Source organism: Microcebus murinus, chromosome 2 (assembly GCF_040939455.1).
Source record: "Microcebus murinus isolate Inina chromosome 2, M.murinus_Inina_mat1.0, whole genome shotgun sequence".
Taxonomy (NCBI): domain Eukaryota; kingdom Metazoa; phylum Chordata; class Mammalia; order Primates; family Cheirogaleidae; genus Microcebus; species Microcebus murinus.
In genome coordinates this window covers 28801965-28819347 of record NC_134105.1, presented here as the reverse complement: position 1 = coordinate 28819347, position 17383 = coordinate 28801965, and the positions used below count along the sequence as shown (strand labels likewise).

The window sequence follows — 17383 nt, the reverse complement described above, 5'->3', positions numbered from 1 at the left end:
ATAGGCAGCACCTCACGGCAACTCATATGCTGAGGCTGAGTCCCTCAGTCACCAGAGCCTCCCCCAGGGCTGCCACCTGCTCCCGTGCCCCCTCCCAGGAGCTCCATCTGGATCAGTCTCGACACTGAGAAGCTGCGAGGCTGGGCGGGTTCTCTCCACCCGTGTTGTCAGAGTGGAGATCAGGATGAGCCTGGCAGGGAGGGGCGAGCCTGTCCCAGCCCCCTGTGACCCTAGGCTGGCTTGGTTTCTGCCTTTAAAAGAGGCTTCTACCCCTCCATCAGCCTGGGCCTGCTCCCCAGATTGGGATCCAGTGCACTGCCTGCAGTGCTCCCACCAGGGACCCTTTAACAGAGGTGTCCCTCTTACTGTTGGTCGGTCATGGCCATCAGATGGGCAGCAGTGAGGCCAGCCACTCAAGGCTGCTGTGATGCCCAAGAGAGAAGAGGGTGTGTGTGAAGTGCTCAGCTGGCTGGCTCTGGGGGTGACATGCAGGGAGGGAACAGGCTGCCTAAGGCCCTCAGAGGGAGGACTAGTCAAACAGCCCTGTGAGACGGGGCTAGTTGGGGTGGGGGTGGGAGGTCCTTGCTGCTGTGCTTCCCTGACTGCCCTGGGAAGGTGCGACCAAGGGGCTGGCCAGAGACGCCAGTGGAAGGGGAGCCATCGTGTGGCTTCCCCAGGAGTTGTCCTGCTGGATGTACCCTTGACCCTTGTACACTGAGGTCACCTGAGTCTCGGAGGTGAGGTGCCTGCCCCTGCCCCAGTCACCCACTCCTTCAATAGGGTCCTACCCTCTTCTTGTGCCAAGTGCCGCACAAAGGAAGAAAGTTCCCGGTCGAGGGATCCTGGGCTAGTGGCCATTCTGTGACCACGTGACCTGAGCACCGTGCTGCCCACCTGCCCTCTGAGCAGGGAGTTGTGAGACCTGTTAGCGAGGCAGACAATTAAGGCAGAACCCAAGGGATGGAACGCAACTGAAGATTATGTTTTCAAAGAATATTTAATAATGGAAATTTTCAAAATATATCATAAATTGAATAAATCAGATCACCAAGCAGTGCATAGAGTATGATCTTGACTTCATGAAATATCTATACACTATATATAAAAACAAACGTGTATGTGCCAAGAAAAGGCAGGAAGGAACTGTTGACACTGGCGATCGTGGTGGATTACGGCTATTTGTATTCCATTTTTTGTTATTATCAAAATTTTCGTCAGCACGCACGTAATATATTCTTAAAAGTTTTTTACAAGGGGGGTCCAAATACTTGCTTCAAGGCTTTCCAGTAGGAAGAGAAACTTTGGATAGGAAGTTCCCCCTAAGTGTGCTGTGATGATACTGTCGGGCTAGAGGAGGGCCACACACCTGCCACTGTGCCTCGACGAGACCCCCGCGCACTGGTCCCCGAAGGCCCTGGCTCCTTCCACAAGCAGGTGGGGTGCAGGGCCACACCTCATCCCAAGAGACGACCATGTTTAGATTTTTTAGGAAAAGCACAGCTTTGAGGTATTAATGAATACAGCAGCACCTGCAGGGCACATTCTGGGAGTGGATTTTAGCAGGAAGGCACACAGGGCAAACCCAAATTTGCAAGTCCGTTTGAAATGAGACTGCACACAGATGCAGTTTATTCCACACGTCTGCGCAGGCATGGTGCCAAGAGCCCTGTGGCACATCTGACCCCGTGGAGGCCTCGCAAAGGCAGGTACCCCCTTCTCCAGAGGAAGGAGCAGGTGCAGAGGGTGTGTGATGTGGTCAGATTAACAGGCGGAGCAGGACGTGATGCCAGGTCCACTTGGCTCTAACTGCCCCCCTTCTGTTCACAGCCTCCTTTCTGCTGGAATGGTCGGGATCACCTTACAGCGCAGGCCACCTACCCGCAGAGACAGCGGGGCAGGACTGCTGCTCACCTGCCGTCAGCTGTGCAGATGCGGCCCTCCCTTTGTGTCCTCCCTGCTGGGGCCAGCGACTCGCCATCAGCCGCCCGAGTGGACTGCCCTTGTTTACGCTTCTAACGTGCAGCCTTGAACACAGCCTGGGCTGCCGGCAGGACCAGCAAGGCGGCCTTGGTAACTGAGCACCAACGCTCCTCAGCTTGTGTCCAGGATAACCTCCCTTCGCTGAGGCCTTTGCTGTCATTTGGTGCTGCCTGAGTGGCCGAAAGGAAGACTGGCCGTGCCTTCCGCGTTGCGGCTTGAAAAGGGAGGCGCGTCCCGATGCTCACATGCCTGGTCTGCGCACCTGGTGGGCGAGGCCGGCTGTGTCGTCAGAACATTCCCTTCCCAAACTCCTGGCGACCCCAAACCATGCCCGCTTACGACGTGCCGGGCAGTGAAGAGACCAAACATTGACATTTGTCCAGTAGTGTCCAAACCCCCACTGCCCCTGACGTTGGGAGGAGAGAGTGGTTACATTGGGCCCTGAAATGGCAGGTGGGCTCCTGGCTTGTGCCTCTGGGGCGCTCAGGCCTGGGGAGAGGGAGGGGCTCGGGCGGCACAGATTCTCTGGCTGGCAGGGCCTTTGGAATGAAAGAGTCCTGTGTCCTTGTGACACAGACGGGAAGCTGAAGCATGAATAAGAAAGGGGACTTGTTCTGACACCAAGCCAGTGGCTGAGCCGGAACCAGAAAACTGGTCACCTGACATTCAGGCCAGTGCCTTGTCCAATCCCTGCAGCCCCGAAGCCCTAGGCTAGTGGGGAGCTCATCGTCTTCCAGACAGCCAGGCCCGGCCTCATGTACATGGCAGGGTGTCTTCCTCTGCGCTGGCACACGGAGGCCCTCCCTGGTCCAGGTGGAGGGGCTGCTGTCCCGCAGCGTGGCCCCAGCCTCCACCCCTGCCGCCAGACCTGCCCTCAGGGTGCAGCATGTGAACTCCAGAGAAGCGCATCCTTGGGCACACGGTGGTTCTTGCTGGGCTGTGCCTGTGGATGGGGACAGGCCCAGAATCTGCTTTGAATGGCACAGTTCAGGCAGCTGGACTCTCTCTGTTCCAGCAGGTAAATTACAGGCTTAGCAAGTCAGAAATCAAATAAACACCCCAGCTCCCGGCGGCTGCTCCAAGGAGAACAGTGGTTTCCGGGAATAGTGGGGACTGAGACAAACGTCCCCACCCAACCCAGTCTAATTACCACCTGTCACTCCCTGGGACAGGGGCCTTTTCTTTGACTCACAGACCCAAGACACAGGACAAGGCTGCTGGGCACGCAGGGTGAGGCAGACTTTGGTGACCAGCCTGTTCTTAACTCCTAGACACAAGCAAACACTGACAGTCCCCACCCTTGCCCCAGGCCTGGCCAGAGGCTGCCCGGTCACATGCTCTGGGGGGAGTGGAGGGCTCTTCAGCGGGGCAGGAGGGAAACCGGGTTCATGCCGACTCAGAACAGCCGGTGCTGGCTGTCTGCAGTTCCTCGCTGAGGTCCTGAGGCCTGTCCGGGTTCTGTGGGAGAGGTACACAGGTTGATGATTCATTCTGGCCATGGGCAAGGGGATAGGCCATGGTGGCATCTGCCCTGCCAGCCTGGACCATGAGCCACAGCCACTGTCCTTGCTTCTGCTAAGAGTTAACTTTATCTCAGTGCCGAGCCCACCATGAGTGAGTGTGGCAGGGGCAGTTGAAGGAACTGGAAGCCCCCAAGATTCTTTGCCTCTCTGTGGGCCACACCTCTTCCCCAGGCCGGAAAAGGGGCAGGCCCGGGGCAGGAAAGACACATGCGGTAACATGTCCCCACCAGCTTCAACCTTAGGTCATGAGTCCCATTCAGCATGTTCTTTTTTAATGTGCTAAAACTATGCCCTCGAGCCAAGTTCAAGGGATCCAATAATACACTGTGCTGTGGACATGTGCCCGTCTAATTATGCCCCAGAAATGCCATGTTGCACCTGGGAAGGGGCAGGGCCCTCCTGCCCACACTCACACCCTATGGTGAATGGTGCAAACCCAAGTCAGCCAACCTCAGACCAGCCAGGCTTGGTCACTCTGGGCCAGGGATGGCCACAGACAGGTCCCAAGATGGGACTTCTGTGCTGACCCCAGACGGTGCGGCCAGCACACTGTCCAGCTCCGAGGCTGCTGTGTGTATCGGGCCACCAAAGGGCTGGGCAGGGAGACAGCCTGCCCAGGGGAGGCAGCTGAGGTTTCCTGCTCCTGGGGCAGGACCTGACCCGGATGGGAAGGGGCGGCTGTAGCAGGGCTGGGTGGGCAAGGGCCTCAGTGGCAGCCGCAGGCCTTGACCACCATGTTGCGGTGCTTGCGCAGGATGACGTTGTTGCTGCTGTCATAGTAGAGCACAGAGGTGGCGCTCAGCTTGGTGGGCGCACAGCACGCCTTGGGGACTGCGTCCGGTTTCATCAGGTGCACCTGGGCAGTGAGGGGTGCATGCAGGGGCATGAGCCTGGCAGCCTCCAAGGCCTCCCCAGCCCAGCCCCCCGCTCAGCCTGCTCCCCGCCCTGGCCTGTCTCCAGGGTGCCCCATCAAGTGACCACAGCAGCTGTCACTGGTCTGCCTGCCTCTCACACCACTGACCCCTACTGCCCACCCTCCCACCACAGCCAGGCCCTGCTAAACACCCCCACAGCTTCCCAGGGGACTTGGAATAAGACCCACCCTCTTTTCCAGAGACCCCCAGGCCCGAGGAGAGTGGCCTGCCCATCCCCAGCATCACCGCCCCCCCCCCTTCGCTCTCTGCCCCAGCCCCGCTTCCCTGCTGGCCCTGAAGCCCCCAGGCTCGCTCCTGCCTTAGGGCCTCGCACTTGCTCCTTCTGCCTGAACATTCTTCCTCCAGCTCCCAACATGGAACCTCCCTGTGCACAGAGGCCCAGCCTGGCACCCTCCCCTGAGGGCCCGACTTCTCTTGGTCACAGGACGCGTGGTCGTACTGGTGGTTTGCTGACCAGCTCACCCACAGCCTCCCCCAGACGGTAGCGCCCATCTTCCCTGCTGCCTGGTGGCTCGTGGAGCCGCTGGGGGCTTGGGCTAAGTGAGTGGCAGGGGTGTGTGGCAGAGGGACGGGAGTCCGGGGAGGTGTGATCACCTCCCCAAGCACCTCCCTCGCCTGATCCTGAGAGCCGCAGGGCGCAAAGGCTGGGCTTGGCCACCCCATGAGTCCTGTCATTCCCCTGAGCTTGTCCAGGTGTCCTGACAACGCCATGTGACCCTGAGAAAGGAAGTGTTACAGGTCACGGCCACTTTTGCCAATTCCTTTCCTCTCACACGGGCATCACCTTCGAACAACCTCTTACTAGAAGAACATAAGGCCGAGGGATCCTAGGAACTAGGATTCTGGGTAAAAAGTTCTGCAAGGAAGTCGGTGCCAGAATCGCCATACAAACACTTAGCAAGAAGCAGCAGCAACGATGTTTCCATAGAAACTTTTCTTCATCTTTTAAAGTTGCCCCAGACTGAGGCATGGAAAACCCCACAGTTGAGAGAAAACACAAACGGCTGAGGAAGAAACTAGGACAATGCCAAGGGGTTGACAGCCGGAGCCCGGACTCGCCCTGCCCCCACCCCCATGGCGGGGGTGGGGAAAAGCGCCACACGTCCCTCACGTGGTGCGTGTGTGTCCCTCACGTGGTGCCTGTGTGTCGTGGTCAGACTGTAACCGGCCCCAGGAGCAAACACACAGTGACGCCCCGTCTGTGCCATCCCTGCGGCTTCCTTATGTTTGGGGTTCCCGGGCCGTCGGGCTCCTCGACCAGACGTCATAATCTTGCTCTTCCACTAACCCGCTCCCTTCTGCGGCCGTCTCCCAGAAACGGAGAGCGCCAGAGGACATCGGCGCACACGCCACCCTCCCTCCCGCCGCTGTCAGCACAACCTGCCCCACACACGAACCACCTTCCTGAGCCCCTCACACACCCTGCCCTCGGGCGGATCTGAGGCATCGCTCGTCTCCCAGGAGGTGTCACCTGTGATAAATTATCAGGCCTCCTTGGCCACCCTCGCCGCCTCAGTGATGGGCTTCTGTGCCGTGAGCAACAGGGCCAGAACCCCCTTGTGGGTTTGGTAACGAGACACGCCAGTGCACACAGGCACACATGTGGGTCAAGATCACGCAGGTCCCCGAGAGACAGGTCCCCCATGTCTACTGGGTGCCATGCCTGTGACCGTGAGGAGCGGTGCCTGTCAGTCTGGGTGCCCACACGCAGGGACATAAGTGACCCACATGCGCGTGTGCAGCACACGGGATGTGTACGTGTACTGAACCATGTGTAAGTGCGGGTGTAGCCGTGTTCGGGGCTGTGTCTGCGTGTACAAGCGGGGCCGTGAGGGAGCGGATTCTGCAGAGCTGCGGGATTTCACCACCTCACCGAGCCCACGCAGAGAACGCGCCCTGAGACCCGGAGCAGGTGCCCTCGCGGCCCTCCTGGCGCACCAGCCCCTCTCCTCAGGCCCGGGCCCGGCGTGACGGGAGACACTGACCAGGGACTGCAGGATGGCGTGGTTGGTGGCGTTCATGCAGGAGTCCAGAGGGAAGGAGCACTCCCCCTCGCAGTAATAGGCCGAGTAGCCTTGGGGGGCGATGACCCAGTCCTGGGGACAGGGGGGAAGGTGAGTCCCAGCACGCGCCCCTCCTCCGCCCCCAGTCCTGTCAGAGGATGCGTCACAGGACGACCCAGGACTGCCCCTCGCCTCCCGGAGCCTCAGGGCCATCCGCCCACCCTCAGGGGCCGAGTCCACCAGGACCCTCTGCAGACAGAGCCCGAGCTCTGCCCCTCACTCCCGCCTCGCTCTGTCCTCCCAGCCTGCCCCCCGCCCGCGCCCCGGGCCGCGGTCACAGCCACGCCCGGGCACCGCCGCCCGTCTCGGGTCCCTGTGGCAGCGCCCACAGCCTAGCTGGCTGAGGATTCAGTCCTCATTTTCATGGTTTTTACAAAAACAAAAACAACAACAAAACCTCTTCTTCACTGTAAGTAACATATTCTCACTTTAGAAAACTTGGAAAACAGAAAAACAGAAAAAGAAAACTGGAGCCGGGCTCAGCGGCTCACACCTGTAATCCCGGAACCTTGGGAGGCCGAGGAGTTCAAGACCAGCCCGGGCAACATAATGAGACCTGTCTCTACGAAAAATAAAATAAAACAAAAATTAGCAGGCCGTGGTGGTGCCACCTGTAGCTCTGGCTACTTGGGAGGAATGAGGATCACTTGAGCCTGGGAGCTTGAGGCTGCAGTGAGCCATGATCGCGTCCAGGCACTCCAGCCTGCGCAAAAGAGTAAGACCTTGTCTCAAAAAAAAAAAAAAGAAAAAAAGAAAGAAAGAAACTGGGCTGGGTGTGGTGACTCACGTCTGTGATCCCAGCATTTTGGGAGGCCGAGGCAGGAGGATCACTTGAGGCCAGGAGTTCAAGACCAGTCCAGGCAATATAGCGAGACTTGTCTTTATAAAAAAAAAAGAAATTAGCTGGGCATAGTGGTGCATGCCTGTAGTCCCAATTACTCAAAAGTCTAAGGCAGGAGGATCACTTGAGCCCAAGAGTTTGAGGCTGCTGTGAGCTGTGATTGTGTCACTGAACTCCAGCCTGGGAGACAGAGCAAGACCCTGTCTAAAAAACAGAGAGAGAAAATGGAAGTCACCCATAACCTATGTCCTCCCTGCAGATACACGTGTGAGCCACACGTGGGGATTTTCATTTAAGAAAGACGGAGAAGGGTCAGAAATTACCAGCCAGCCGAGGTCCTGGAAGCTGACGTAGAGCTCGTGCCGACGGCAAACCTGCCGGCCGCCGGAGCCGTGGACGTCATCTGCAGGGACAGACGGGACAAGGTCTTTCTGGCGTTCCTGCTCTGTGCTGTGCCCATGGGGTGCTAGAGTAGGGGTCGCCCTGATGGGCACATTTGTTGGATAAACAAATGTCAGGAAACCATTTGGTCTCATAAAGCCCCCCTGGAGCTCTGCTCGTGCCATGGCCCAGCTCAAGAGCACTCCGTGGCTCCCCGTGGCTAGGGGAGCCCTGAGGTCTGGCCTCCCCTGTCTATCAGCCTGTGAGCCGCCTGATGCTCCCATAGACAGCTCAGCAGGACCCTCGGCCATCCTGGGCCTCCTCTTTCTTTCCCCTGGAGACCCCTCTTGACTCGTGCCCACCCCCTCTCCCCACACCCATTTCTCGAGTTCAAGTGGCTCCCATCGAGGCAGCCACAGCACTGAGTCTCTGTGAAGGAGGACACATGGCCGGGTCAGACCTATCCCTGGTCCCGAGGGGCTTGGCCCTGTTGGGGGAGACCTTCCCATAAACAGCTGAGGGTCCTGCAGGGCGCCCGGGCTCCAGCTGAGGCAGGCTCCTGGGAAAGGCCTGGGAGAGCCAGGGGAGCAGCGACGGGACTTCCGGGCGGCAGGGACAGGCAGGGCAGAGGCTGCGAGGCCTGCAGAGTGGAGCCGCCGGTCGGCACGGTGCCTCAAGCAAAGACAGAGTCGGGGACGGTTGCTGGAGAGTGACCAGGGCTTAAACTGAACCGAGGGCCCCGAGGCTCTGTGCCACCACCTGGTTCTTGCCCCACCTCTCGGCCAAAGCCTGCAGGGCCCAACCCAGGCCAGGCCCGGCCCTCACCGAAGATCCCCGGGAGTCTGTTGGGGTGCGGCAGCTCGTTGGTTCTTTTCGGCTGCCTCCTCTTCAGTGGCCTCACTGCCCGAGGGGCGCGGACGGGGCTCGCGCTGGCCCTGAAGAAAGTGACCATGAAAGGCTGTCTGGCGCGTGGTGCCCGTCGCCCCAGCAGACCGGCCAGGCCAGGATCCACGCTGTGCCCTGAGACAGAGGAGAGGGTCACTCACAGGTGGGGGCCTTGCACGGGGACACAGAGGGACCTCTCCCCCCCCCCCCGGGCCAGGGGCCTGGAGCCTGAGGGCCTGAGGGGCCGGCTGAGCCTCAGTTTCCTCACCGGAAGCCCAGAGGCCCCAGTCCAGCCCCGGCTCCCTGGCGACAGATCTGGAGGAGGCGGGGTGAGGGGCCTCATGAGCCGCAGGCGTGGGTATCAGTGATAATCACGACACAGACGTTCGTGTCGAGTTGCAAAGGATCTCCCCACTGGCACCTCGTTCGGCCTCTGAGTAATCCCGAAGTGCGCACGTCACAGAAGACACTTCAGGGCCTTCCGTGGCGACCCAGAGCCCTGCCCGTGACTCCCAGAACGGGGCTCCCACCTCGAGGCCTCAGAGGCCCGTGTCCTGCCTTCCCGCCTGCTCCCTGGGGTGCGAACCTGTCACCCCTGGCGGGACAGCGGGGCAGCACGCGCGGGTCAGCGAGTCCTGCTCAGCCGCGCAGCCCAGGGCCGGCGACCGGCTCCCTGAGGCCCGCAGAGGAGGCAACAGCTCCGCGGGGCGGAGACCAGCCCTGCAGCCCAGTCCCGGAGCCCGGCTCAGCCCCGTCGGTCTCATTCCAGAGCCCAAGCCCAGGACGGCTGAGAAAAAGAGACAGACGGGAGGCTGCAGGCGGGACCTGGCTCGGGCTCAGCCCCAGGTCCGCGAAGCCTGTGGAAAGGGATTTTTCCCACAGCGGCCGGAGACCGAGGAAGCCGTTAAAACCCTGATCCCTGACCCTGGACACGCGAAGCCTGACCAAACCCACAGTTCCCCCTGCACCTGTTTGCGTTCCAAATGACCTCTCTTCCTTTCTTACTGTGAGAGCAACATAATAACCACAGTAAAGAAGCCTTTGAGAAAAAATATTCCTAACCCCCTCCTCAACTCCTACATGATCGTTTTAATTTTTCCAGGCTATTTTCATTATGTGGATTTAAGTTTTAAACAGTTGTGAGCCCAGGAAAGAAGTCTGTATTTTCTGCAATTGTTTTTTTCAGAGACTGGCCTGGCTATGCTGCCAAGGCTGGTCTCGAACTCCTGGCCTCAACGACCCTCCCGCCTCAGCCTCCTGAGTTGCCGGGATTACAGGCACGAGCCGCCACACCAGGCTTTTCTGCTTTTTAACATAAACAATTTTCTGGTTGTTAAAATGTCTGCACTAAACATTTCCAGCGTATGAAGTCCCGTGGGGCGCACACCGTGATCACTGAGGGTCGCTTGTCCTGGGTCACGTGGGGGGTCTCCCGGCTCTCGCTCTGAAGACGAGGCTGCGGCGGAGCCTCTGCATTTTGCGCGTGTGAGATCTTCTTGCCCTGAGTCCCGGAAGCAGGGTCACTAGCTCACGAGTGCGTCTCTTTAAACACAGTGCCAAGTGGTCAGCTTGCATGAGAGCACGTTTCACTGCCATGTCACAGCACTGATAGGCGCACACGTGCACACACGCACATGCATGTACATGTGTACACACACACACACCCCTACATTCATAGGCACATTATACAACGTGGGCCTCCATTGTACACTGCAGGTCAAGGACGCCGCCTGCCCCACCCTCGGGCCCTCGCAAAGGTCAGCCCTGAAGCAGCTGTGCCTCAGACCGGGTGTCCACTGGACACTTGAGTGAACCAATCGATGCAGAGACCAACCTTTGACCCGTGACCTCACCTGCCACAAACAACTGCTCTGGGCTCGGGACAGGCTCCCTCTCGGAACGAGGACCAGAGCCCCATAGACAGGGAGGGTGCAGGCGCAGGCCCCGCCACTGGAACCCGGACAAGCCAGTCGGCAGTCGGGTCCTGGCGAGTCAGGGGTGTGGGAAGCGGCTGAGCCACAGGAGGCAGAGCCTCAGGGGCAGAGGGACAGGTGGGAGAGGTCACATGGGGAGGGAACAGAGCGCCGAGTGGGGTGGCCGGCAATCACCGATGCCAGGACCTGGAGGGGAACTCCGGACACTGGCTGCCACGTGGGGACGACCTGGGACCCAGGGCTGTGTGCTGCTGTGGGGAGCCCTGGCTGTGGGGGGAGGGGTCGTCAGTCCTCCAGGCTTTGTTCACTACTTGCCTTTCTTTTGTGCAACTACCTATGTTCCAGGCTCTGCAGTTGTGGGGGTCTCCTGGGGCCAGACATGATGACACATTAGGTCAATTCTCCAACAAGCCCTCCCAGACCTCCTCTGAGCCAGAGGAGTTCGGTGCTGGGGACCCCTCTGTAGGCCTCGCAGGCCACCAGAGCCTGACTGAGGACCGTTGCGAGCAGCTGGTCCCAGGCGCCCATTTTACAGGAGCAGCAACAAAGGCCCAACGAGGGCAGCAACTGCTCAAGGTCCCAGGGCAAGCTGGGACAGAGCCAGGACAGTCACATCCTTCCCCAGCCAACTGCAGAGGCCTGGCTGGGGGCTGCGGGGCAGAAGGGGACTGATGCCTGGTCTCTGTTCAGAGCTTGCATCTGGCAGGCCCGGGGGAGGCCTCAGTCCCTCCTTCCAGAGCCCAGAGCCCTCTTGCCCCGGCTCTGCTTTGTGCCCACCCATCCCTGGGCAGGGCCCCCAGCTCCAGCTGGCTGCAGGAAGGCGGGCAGTCCTGGCGGTGGCAGTCCCTAGGCTGCCCAGCCCTGGCAGACCGTCCTGGTGGATTCAGAGTTGGGCGGTCTCGCCGTGCGCTCCTGGGCCCTCTGCCTTTTCCGCGCTCCTGCTAGAAACTCTCACAGCCAGCACAAGTCAGCCGCCCCTCCCCAGAAGCCCCCAAATGTGCCCCACCGTCCACTCAACCACATTTCATCCCACCCTCCCCCCAGCCATGGTGCCTGGCCACTTCCCCACAACCCCAGGCTGTCCCCTCAGCGAGTGCCGTCTCCCCTGTCCAGGATCCGGCCCATCCGTTGTCGGGTGAGGCTCTCATGGGGCCTCTCCGAAAGGCCGTCCTTGACCACCGAGAACTTACTGCTCTGCCCGGCACGCTCCCGTCGGCTCTGTGAACCCCTGGAGCTCACTTACAAGGTGCAGGCTGCGTGCCAGGCTTGGTCTTCAACAGTACACACACGCACACACACACACGCACACGCACGGGCACACGCACGGGCACACACACACGCACACACATGCACACACACGTACACACATGGACTCACACACATTCTTCTCACTTTAGTTTTGAGACTACAGACTCAGGATGAAACACCTCACAGCCCCTCCTGGCTTCTGAGGGCTGCTACACCAGAGGCCACTTGGGCCTCTAACAGGGGGAAGGATCTAGGCGTCTGGTCTGGAGGATGCAGGAGCCTGCAGCTCAAGTGGAGAAAACCCTTCCAGTCCGTCGCTTAGGTCTCTAGACCTCTTGCATCATGAGCGCCTTGGGCAACACAGACACGGCTTCTTTCTACAGGAACCTTCCCTGTGGGCTGTCAGCACCAGCCCCCTCCCGTCTCTCCCATTACCAGGTCCCATCCCCTGGACACGGTCCTGTTTTCCTTCTAGGGTCACCTATTTAGGCACCAGGAGGAGAGACGTGGGGGGCAGAGGGGAGGGTGCTGGGAAACAGACTTTACCAATGAAATGAAAGGCCCAGATGAAAGTCAGAGAAGCTACAGGGGCCACCTCCATGAAGACGGCGTTTCTCCGTCACAGGTTCACGTGCATGTCTCTCCACGTGTCTCAGCAGTAGTGAGACAGCCCCTTAGCTATGCCCTGGGGGTGCTTTCTCCCTCGTCTTTTGTCTGCGTTCTGTGACCGGATTATGAGGGAGGCGCGCCGGTGCCATCAGCTGGGACTCTCTCCAGCTGCTGGAATTTAAGGTGAACCACAGAGACGGGAGAGGCGCGTTCCTCGGCGGACGGTCACAGAGCGACCTGCGGTACTCAAGAACACACCAGACGCCCTCGGCTGGTTTCCTTCTGTGTTTATTAAAGTCATGTCCCTCCAGAGAGAACACCATCTGCGCAGTGAAGTCTGAGAGGGCAGCAGCCAGCCCTGAGAGGCCCAGGCTCAGCGCCCAAGGGCTGCCTCCCGGCTCAGGTCGCCACCTGCTGCATGGGCTTGAGGTTGGGGCACACGTTAAAGGCGCACCCCGTGCTCTTTTTGATGTCGTCCACGGTCAAGCCCTTCCAGAGCTCCACCAGCGTCAGCCCCTTCTTCTTGTGCACGTCGAACACGGCCTTCTCGGTGATGATGCGGTCCACACAGCGCTTCCCGGTCAGCGGCATGGTGCATTTATCCATGATCTTGGGGGTGTTGTTCCTCGTGCAGTGCTCCATGGTGACCACCACTTTGGTCTTGAGACTGGACACCAGATCCATCGCACCGCCCATTCCTTTCACCTTCTTGCCGGGAATCATCCAGTTGGCCAGGTCGCCGTACTTGGACACCTGCATGGCTCCGAGCATGCTGAGGTGGAGGTGTCCCCCTCGGATCATAGCGAAGGATTCATCGCTGGCGAAAAAACAGCCCCCGGGAACCACCGACACCGTCTCCTTGCCCGCGTTGATGAGATCCGCGTCCATCTCAGCTTTGGGAGGAAACGGGCCCAAGCCCAGGACGCCGTTCTCGCTGTGCAGGTACACGGTCATGTCCCGGCTGATGTAGTTGCTGGCCAGCAGCGGGATCCCGATGCCCAGGTTGGCGTACATGCCGTCCTCGAACTCCAGAGCTGCCCGTTTGATGATGCGTACTTTGGGGTCGTCCTTGTCTAGGACTTCTCCAGTCTTCTGTCCCTGGAACCTCATCCGCTCGATTCTCTTCTCATATTTCGGCCCCTTTATCACGCGATCCACGTAAATGCTAGGGACATGGATGTCCTCTGGGGGGAAAGCCCCCACGTCAACGATTTCTTCCACCTCCACCACCGAGATATCCGCGGCTTTGCACATGGGCGCGTTGAAGTTCCTCGCGCTCTTCCTGAAGATGATGTTTCCGGAGCGGTCGGCCTTCCAGCCCTTGATCAGGGCGAAGTCGGCCCGGATGGCGTGCTCCAGCAGGTAGTGCTCGCCGTTGAACTCCCTCACCTCCCGGGGCTGGCTCATGATGGCCAGGTGGCCGTCCGGGAAGTACCTGATGGGGGAGCCCCCTTCCTGCACCATGGTGCCGTAGCCCGTGGGCGTGTAGAAGGCGGGCACGCCGGCGCCGCCCGCGCGGATGCGCTCGGCCAGGGTGCCCTGCGGCGTCAGCTCCAGCTCCAGCTCGCCCGACAGGTACTGGCTCTCGCACAGCGGGTTCTCGCCCACGTACGAGCACACGACGCGGCGGACCTGCTTGGTGGCCATCAAGAGGCCCAGGCCGAAGTCCTTCACCCCCACGTTGCTGCTGACCACCTTCAGGTCCTTCACGCCCGTCTTGAGCAGCGCCCCGATCAGGTTCTCCGGGATCCCGCAGAGCCCGAAGCCCCCCATCATGACGGTGGCCCCATCGGAGATGTCCTTCACCACCTCCACGGGGTCGGTGTAGAATTTGACGCGGGCCCGGGGGCTGGTGGCAAAGCCGCGCCAGAAGCAGCCCTGGGCCAGCGCGGGCCCCGCGCGGCCGGCGGGGACGCAGGTCCCGAGCGCCGCCGCCAGGAGCCGCCGCGCCGCCATCGTCCGCCCGCTCCGAGGTCGGGGCACAAGCTGGGGCGCCCCGCGCGCGCGCCCCGGCAGCGCCGCCGCATCACAGAGCAGGGAGGGTGCCCGCGCCGTGACGCGCGCCCGGTCGTGCTCGGAGCCGGGTGTCCGCGGCCAGGCGCCAGGCTCCTGCCGGCCAGCCGCAGGGACGGGAGCTGCTCCCGCGCTGGGCCGGGCTGGGGGCCGTTGCCGCGCGTTCAGGCCCGGATGGTGCCGCCTTCGGTCCACCGTGTCCCACGCACAGGCCCCGGGCGCAGGGCAGAGCCGAGGCCAGGCTACGGGTCACCCCAATCCCTCCTGCCTCGTGGAGCCTCAGACAGAAACTGCAAACCCTCCAGAACCTCCCCAGAGACGCCAGCCAGTATCTAAGGAACAGGCACAGCAGGGTGACGCTGATGGTGGGGATGAGCCACCCCTCTCTGACACTCCCTCTGTGCCGGGTGCCCTGGTTTAGTCCTGTGACAGCTGGGAGAGTGGTGCCTGCCCCACAGCAAACACGGGGGCTCAGGCTCACCCCTCATTGCACAGTGGGGCATGTTGTCCCTCCCACGCAGCCATCAGAAGGGCCCCTGCACCTGAAGTGCCTGCCCCCCTGTCTTCTGCCTCTCACCCTTGAACGTGTGCTGAATTTTGCCGTTTTCGTCCCTCTCCACTGAGTCACTGCCATCCCACAGAAGTGCAGGAGTGTCGCCTAACCTGTAAAGACACTGCCCTGTCCCCCATTTCTCTCCAGCCACCACCCCAATCCTTTGCTCCCCTTTCCCAGCAAAGGCTCTGGAAAGAGCTGTCTCCTGTCTCCACTGCCTCTCTCCCTCCACCTCCCCCATCAGACTTTGTCCCCACACTGAGCTCTTGGTCATCACATCCTTCTGTGACTAAATCCTTTGGTCACTTCTGTCCTTGGTTTCAGTGCTCACAGCAGGACACAGATGACAAGCCCCTGCTTCTGCAAACACTTTCCTCTCTTGGTGTCTGGGTCACCTTGCCCTTCAGGTTTCCTGGGCCCTCCTGTTGGAGGCCGCAGGGCTCTGGGCCACCCCCTTCGTCTCCAGAGACACACTCCTTGCCCAGGTGAGCAGGGACGGTCCCATGGCTTTAAATCCACTTACATTCCAGCGCTTCCCACACCTGGACCTCCACACCCACCTGTCCCTGGGCCTCCACACCCACCTGTCCCTGGGCATTTGCATGAGGTCCAAGGATCTCAGTAGGACCCCAGGGGTCTCTATATTCCAGCCACAGAAGAACTCTTGACTTTCTACCCAAAACCTGCCCTTCCTCTATTTTCTGCCAACTGAGGCCAAAAAATCTATTAAAAGCTATCCACTGGTTGGGTCCACATGTCATCCAGGATCCCCCTTTCCCTCACCTGTTCCCCAGCTAGACCTACATCCTGACCTTGCTAATTCATCCACCTTTCTCCATCTCCACACCAAGGCGCCCTCACAGCTCCCGCCTGGAGCTGTGTGGCTCCAACTGGTCTCTCTGATGTCACTCTCGCCCTTCTCAGTCTGCCCTCCCCCGTGAAGTCAGCGGGTGGCTTATTTTATGTAGATGTTCAGTTTTAATTTGACAACAGTTGAGATTTGTAGAAAAACTTTCAAAGGTAGCACAGAGCGTTCCCATATATCTGGACCTAGTTTCCCCAGGGAAATGCTAACATTTTACACTACTAGGGTAGCCTTGTCACAGCTAATGAACCAATACTGATATCTTATTACTACTAAGCACATGCCATCATTTATTTGGATTTCATAAATTTTCCCTAATGTCCCTTCACTGTTCCAGGGATCTCGTCCAGGACATCACATTGCATTTAGTTGTTACGACTGCTTAGACTCCACTTATCTTGTTTTGTTTTGTTTTGAGACAGAGTCTCACTATGTTGCCCAGGCTAGAGTGCCATGGTGTCAGCCTAGCTCACAGCAACCTCAAACTCCTGGGCTCAAGCGATCCTCCTGCCTCAGCCTCCCAAGTAGCTGGGACCACAGGCATTCGCCGCCAAGCCCGGCTAAGTTTTTCTATATATATTTTTAGTTGTCTAGCTAATTTCTTTCTACTTTTTTAGTAGAGAGGGGTGTCTCACTCTTGCTCAGGCTGATCTCGAACTCTTAAGCTCAAACGATCCTCCTGCCTTAGCCTCCCAGAGTGCTAGGATTACAGGCGTGAGCCACCGCACCTGGCTTCACTTGCCTTGTTTTTGATGACTGTGACAGTTCCGAGAAGTACTTGTCAGGTATTCTGCAGAGAGTTTTCCCGTGGCTGGAAGGGGCTATGGGCTTGGGGGCGGAGGCCTCCGAGGGGAAGTGCCGTTCTCCACACCGTGTGGACGTAACCTTCCTCCCCGGAGCTTGTCAGGCTCCTCACTGTGCAGGTTCTGCCCCACCCGGTCCACATGGTGTCAGATAGCAAGTCCCTGAGCGTCACCCGCATGGACAGGTGGGAGTCACGTGCCACCCCTGGAGGGGAGCATCTCTGAGGGTTCTTTGCAAAAGCCTGAACCAGCTCCTGTCTTCCTCCCTGCTATTAAGTAAAATCAGCCACCCAAACTCCAAACACCTCGCCCTGGTTTACCCTAACTCAGCCACCCCTGTGCCCTCCCTCAGTCTCAGCCCCTCCCAACCGCTCCCTGGCCGGCTCTGCAGTGCCACGCACCCTCTTGCTGGGCCACAAACACGCCACCCTCATGCCCACCTTTGGCCTTGCCCATTGACCCGTATGAAGGAGGCTGCCCCCCCAAATCCCTGTGGAGTGAGAGGGAATCCTCGTTCTCTGGGTGAGAAAACTGAGGCCAAGACCACCGAGGGGAGCATTGCCGAGCTGGGCTTCAAACCCAGGCCTCTCGGACTCAGAGCCTGGGGGTGCAGCCACCTCCCCTCCTTCCCTTCCCAGTGCAGAAGCTGCTCCGGGGGCAGAACTGCCTGTGTCCCGGGGCAGGAAGACACGGACTCACTCACTTAGCGACTCAAATGTGGGTTCTGCGGGAGAGCAGGGCCACCTGTCC

The 17383-nt window shown here is 59.7% G+C and overlaps 2 protein-coding genes across 2 annotated transcripts in view; both read right to left on the bottom strand.

Annotated features, from left to right (window-relative positions):
• Positions 1-978: 978 nt before the first annotated feature.
• The window catches only part of LOC105879533 (bone morphogenetic protein 8A), a 34820-nt gene continuing 18415 nt past the window's right edge, over positions 979-17383 (bottom strand). The window contains exons 4-7 of the mRNA XM_020280219.2: positions 8549-8743; positions 7666-7745; positions 6424-6534; positions 979-4359 (exon numbers count right to left, since the gene is read on the bottom strand). Of these exons, the coding sequence (XP_020135808.2) occupies positions 4210-4359; positions 6424-6534; positions 7666-7745; positions 8549-8743 (536 nt within the window). The 3' untranslated portion in view covers positions 979-4209. The remainder of the gene's footprint in view (positions 4360-6423; positions 6535-7665; positions 7746-8548; positions 8744-17383) is intronic.
• LOC105879539 (succinyl-CoA:3-ketoacid coenzyme A transferase 2, mitochondrial) lies at positions 12672-14423 on the bottom strand. The gene has a single exon (XM_012779857.3). It carries the CDS (start codon positions 14353-14355, stop codon positions 12799-12801), a length of 1557 nt encoding a protein of 518 aa, XP_012635311.3. The 5' UTR covers positions 14356-14423; the 3' UTR covers positions 12672-12798.